Genomic DNA, 5,580 nt, shown 5'->3' with positions numbered 1-5,580 from the left:
GGGGGGGGAGGGGGGGGGATGGGGGGGGGCTCCCCCCGCCTCCGACCCCCGCGGCAGAGCGGGGAGGGGAAGGGGGGGGGATGCTCGGCCCGCTCGCCCCCTCCCCGCCTGCCGCAGGCAAAGAAGGAGCCGCAAGTTCAGGAGCGATAAATCACAGCGAAGGGGAAAGCTGGGAGCCGGGGGTCTTGGTGTTGTAGGAAAAAGCAGAACAGAAACTACCTCATCTTCAACCACAGTCATCTTGGTTATAAAAATAAATAACAAAAAAAAAACCAAACCAACAACCCACCCACCAAACACCAGAAATCCAAACCAAACCCAAACCCAGAACCCCTACAATTTAATTTAGAGATGACAGAAAAACTTTTTATCTTTTACCCCAAATTCTAATTTTGGTAGTTTAACCTTCCTGCCCCCACCAATCCCCAAAACTAAAGCCATTATTTTTAAATGGAAAATTCTCATACAAAATGAAGAGGGGCAGTCTTACGTTGGAGGGAAAAGAAAGGACAAAGCAAATACCCTCATTTTTCCACCACGAACTTTTCTGGGTTGATACCTCCCCATGTATCATCCCATTATTTTAGCCAAACTATTGGCTGAATTTGACCCAGAACATTAATTCCTCCAAAATTTCCTTCCCCACCAAACATTCTCCTCCTTGGAAACCAGCCTTAGCCCACCCCACGGACTCAGTGGGCAGGAGCAGGAGGTCCCAGATGCATACAGGTGGGTCAGGGCAAGCTACGTGACATAAGCAAGAAATGAGGGTGCATCCCCCAGTCCCAGCACCTGCACAGTACCATTAAGCGTGGGTGGCACTACTGCTTGTGCTCAGGTTGCTGTTGCTTGCAGGGTTTTGGTGGCCCTTCCTGCACTGCGCCCCTTGCCAACAAGCCACTCGCACCACAGATCCCGCAGGGCTGCAGCACAACAGGGCAGAGCTTTGCCAGGACATGTGATGGTGCCACGTTTTCACCCTCGCACATGTGTCCCTGTGGCTCTGCCATTTGTTTCTCCTCCAGAAGGCAACTGGCCTGCAAAGCTCCAAAACTCCCACTGAGCACAGGAAAACCTCCTGCCTAAGAAAATAAATGTGTTCTGCGCTCTCTCCGAGCTACCCACAGCAAAGCAAATACAGGCACAGTTGGGTCCCACCACTGCTTTGTTCCTTAAAAACATGTCATTTCAGTTAAACCCTTCTTGGCACATCTGGCTGTCATTAGATAGAGGAGAGAGACAGTTACTGTCTTCCTTCTGCACATAGCACAACAGGTGCTGTCGGGCCAGCGAGCCGTGGTCTTCACCTCCGCATTGCGCTTGTCACCTGAGACATCCATCGCCCAAATGGAAATCACGCTGCCTCCGCAGCGGGAGGGCTTGGGAATGCCATCCCTCAGGAAGGTACGGTGCTGGGGGTACCGAGCCACCCGCGCCAGGTGCTATTTGACAGCACCAAATAAAGCGGAAGGGAAAAGAGAGGCAGGCAGGAGGATGGCAGCTGCCTGCCCTTCCAGCTAGATGTCCAGCCTCAGTATGGGTGGTGGAGATGACTTAGGTAGTGACAGTGACCCAGACAAGCCTCTCCAGCTGCAGATGTAGGAGGCACAGATTGGGCTGTCTTAGTTGAGTTTTGGTATCTTACAGGTAAGGAGTCTTTCGGTGCAGACAGAGTATCCACAGGCACTCAGTGGAGACTATTTACCTGAAGTGAGTTATAAAGGCTGAACACAAAATGCATTTGTAAATATCTGGCTTGTGTTCTGGTCTCTCTCCTTGGGGTGGTTTTGTTATCTACAAGGAATGTGGCATCTTCTAAAGCCCTTCTCCTCCTTGGTCTCTATGTGGATGGATAGGTGGCCTATGGCAGGCTCTGTCCACCATGACTCTGCATCTCCTCAACATGCACAGGAGGTCAGCATGTCCAGGTACCCCCCCTATGCAAGGTTCACGTCCCACCTTCTATTAAGGCAAATAGGAGGAAGGCAGTATGATGGGCACAGACCTTTTGCAGAAGCTGGAAGGAAATGCTGGCAGCCGCATTAGCTATTCTCCTCTTTTTAGTGGTCCAAGTCGAAGGTCTCAGATCAAGACAATGAGAAAGTGGACAGGCTGGAGGAGGAGCTAGGACAATCGCTTGATTTGGAGCCGTCTCGGGAGCTGCCATCAAAGCAGTGGCAGCATCAATGCTAAGGATCTGAGAGAAGTCCCTGGTGAGGCAGCCACAGGATCTGCCTTGTGAAATAGCAAACACTGTCTCAGCAGAAGGCCAGACATCATCTAGCTGACCTTTGCACCCCCTCATTGCGTCCCACCAGGTAAAGCTTTCTCCTCATCCTCAAGCAGACTGTCTGAGCTGTCAGAGAAGAAGTCCTCTAGATCCTGCTGCCTCATCTTGGACTCCAGAACAGTGATGCGCTGCTTGAGCTTCATTTGGGCATCATTGTACTCTGTCAGGAGCCGCCCAAAGCGGGTATGCAGTGTGTCCAGGTTCAAGGCCAGCCTGTCCAGCTTCTCCTCCACGCTCTTCTCTTCCGTGCTTGCCTCTGCAGCTGACTCATCCAGCAGCCCTTCCTTGATCAGGATCTCCCGGCCACGCTCCTCCAAGACCTTTTTGGCATCAGGGTACTCTGTGACTGCTTCCATAAGATCTTCCTTCGACAGACAGAAGAGATCAGAGTAGCCCAAGCTACGGATGTTGGCTGTGCGCCTGTTTCCCATTTTGCTCCCTTTGATGTTGAGGATGCTGATCTCACCAAAGCAGCCTCCTGCAGTGAGCAAGGCATACTGTGTTGTTCCATCATCTGCCACCACGGCCAGCTTCCCCTCCTTAATGATGTACATCTCTTTCCCAATGTCTCCTTTCCGACAAATGTAATCCCCTGGGCTGAACACCTGAGGGCGAAGCTTCAGCACCAGCTCCACCAGTAGACCTGCCTCACAGTCCTGGAAAATCCTCACCTTCTTCAGTGTCTCCAGGTGAACGTTGATGGCAATCTCTGCCCTTAACTTATCAGGGAGATTCTTGAGGACTTCCCTTTCATCTACTGCCTTCTTGTTGGTCCACAAGTAGTCAAACCATTTGATGACTTTGGTTTCCATGTCCTTGCTCACCTTGCGGAACTGCATATAGTGTTTGATGGCATCAATTTTTGCCTGGAACTCTGCCCTGGTGGCGTTCATGTTGGATATCATGGATCCCACATTCCCCACAATGGTGGCAAAGATGAGGACACCGATGAGGAAATCAAAGATCACAAAGAGGTACTCTTCATCACGCACAGGGGGTGGGGTCTCTCCAATGGTAGTCAAAGTCAACGTAGACCAGTAGAGACAGTAGACGTACTCCCGGGTCAGATACCCATATTCAGGGTCTGTGATGTTGGGATAGACCCAGGTATCTTCTCCAAAGCCTATGGCCTTGGAGATGGCATAATAAATGCATGCATTCCAGTGGATGATGACGAGGATGTAAAGAACCAAGTTGCTAATGCGGAAGATGTTGGGGTGGCTGGTTCTGGTCTCAGTCCTATCAAAGAACTCAAACATGCGGGAGAAGTGCAGCAGCCTGTTGAAACGCAATTCAGGGCAATGCAATCCCACAGCAAAGTACGCCAGGTCTGTGGGCAGGACAGAGAGAACATCCAGCTTGAACTGTAAGGTGTGAATGTAGTTATCCCGTAACTTCTTCAGGTCCTTAACCAGGAGGCCCTGTTCCAAGAAACCTAACAGAGAAGCAAATGACAGAATTAACTTAGCTTATGTTGAACTCTTCTGCAGGCTTTGTAAGCACTTCTGAGAAACATTTCATGGTATGCCATGCGCATGTGTGCATATACACACAGGGTCATCCCAATATTATGGGTTCCACCTGATCTACTCAGTTTACAAGCTTTTGTTACCACTCAAGCCTTTCATCTGGCAAAAGCCACCTAAAGATATCACTTAGGAATTTACTCTGTTGCCACGAAGAAATGGGAACACAAAGGTTTCCATCCTCCAGATCATGAATTATTGCGGTTCCAGCAGAAAACGTACAGCCACCTGCCGCATTCCGAGAACATTAAACTCTACCATTTTTCCATGTAGATAATTCATTAGCTGAGCTGATGCAAAATCAGAGATACAGACCTTCAACTATGCCCGAATACTAATAGTAATGCAGGTAATTTTGTACAATTATTCAAAGGTGAAGTTGAAAGCTGGGATGATTAATCTTTCATTCTGAAACTTACTCCATTTCTCAGATCTTTTAATTAGATTCTTTCTCTGGAGACTGCTTCGTACTAGTGAGTGCCAAGGTAGACAAAACCCTCCTTCTAATGGAGCTGTAGATTAGGCCTCTGCCTTGCAGCTCATCTCCACTTTTAGGGGATTAAAACAAAGCCCTCACAAGCCAGGATGCTGCTTCTGCTTACCTGTGCACAGGCGGATCACTATGTCCCCGATGTAGATGCAGTCCGAGATGTAGTCTAACACCAGCCAGAGGACAACATAGTTCTTTTGCAGGTCACTGAAGCAAGCCCTGGAGGAAGGTCATAAACAGGGGGGTGAGATCAGAAAATCTCCATATCATCTCCAACTATTACAGCTGATTATAGGCTGATTCTGAGGTTCCTAACTCTGCAACAGAACTTGGTCACTTGCCCTTCTTCTCCTAGAAATTAAAACTCCCTTCTCTGGAAAACCTGCCATCCCTTGACCTAGGTAGAGCAATATCTTGAAACCACCTCCCAAACGCACCTTGCAGCTTTACCCCAAAATCACGGTCCTTTCCAACCAAGACCAGAAGATGGATGCTCTGACTTTGCACCGCAGAAGTCACAAGGATAGCGGGTGTCTCTTTCCTTTAGGTTCCCACCAGCCCCCGCACCACCAGTGTCAGTTGTCTGATCCTGGCTGGGCTGTGACAACCAGGGGAACAGGAGGATTAGAGGAGATGGACCCTACAACCTCCCAGCTCACCTGGCTACGAGCAGGCACCAGTTATAGAGGACAGGAACTGCAATGATAGCCAGCCAGCGGTAATACCAGTCCCCTGCAGGGTCCACCACAAAGATCTGCCATTTCTTCCTGCAAGCAGAGAGAAGCCAGAGCTGGCGGTGTATGAATAATGCGCTAAACATAGAAAATGGGGTTGGAAGGAACCATTCGAGCCACATCCTTCATCCCTTGCACTAGACTGGACCAAGCTGCAGCCTGAGTGCCCGTCTGTTAGCTAAAACCCATCCCAGCAGAGCTGAGCAAAAATGTCCAGCACTGTTTAAGCTCCTTTATCCCCAAAACTGGGCACAGTAATGTACCAGAAGAGGAAACTGTAGGACGGTAAGGCAAAGCAGGTGGCCTACACGCACACAGCACCCCAGTGGCAGAGCCAGAAACAGATGGAAGAGGGTGATCAGAAAAACTTCTCGTTACATGACATTGCCTCTCCCAGATGAGGTATGGATTGGTGCCAGACAGATCTTAAAAGGAGATTAATTAGAGCAGGAAGGCAAGTGTGCTGCAGATCAGCAGGAGCACCAGGATGGGATGTCCAAGCCCCAGAGCAGCAACCCAGGGGGCAGCGGGCAGTGCAAG

The 5,580-nt window shown here is 49.8% G+C and overlaps 1 protein-coding gene across 1 annotated transcript in view; it reads right to left on the bottom strand.

Moving 5' to 3' along the window:
- Nucleotides 1-2,301: 2,301 nt before the first annotated feature.
- CNGA2 (cyclic nucleotide gated channel alpha 2) overlaps nt 2,302-5,580 on the bottom strand; it is a 6,255-nt gene continuing 2,976 nt past the window's right edge. Inside the window, exons 4-6 of the mRNA XM_009889316.1 lie at nt 4,966-5,073; nt 4,419-4,525; nt 2,302-3,725 (exon numbers count right to left, since the gene is read on the bottom strand). Coding sequence (XP_009887618.1) covers nt 2,302-3,725; nt 4,419-4,525; nt 4,966-5,073 — 1,639 coding nt within the window. The remainder of the gene's footprint in view (nt 3,726-4,418; nt 4,526-4,965; nt 5,074-5,580) is intronic.

This window comes from Charadrius vociferus, unplaced genomic scaffold (genome assembly GCF_000708025.1).
Source record: "Charadrius vociferus isolate BGI_N301 unplaced genomic scaffold, ASM70802v2 scaffold7, whole genome shotgun sequence".
In the NCBI taxonomy this organism is placed as follows: Eukaryota; Metazoa; Chordata; class Aves; order Charadriiformes; family Charadriidae; genus Charadrius; species Charadrius vociferus.
The sequence above is the reverse complement of the archived record's forward strand: the minus strand, read 5'-3'. Positions and strand labels throughout refer to the sequence as shown.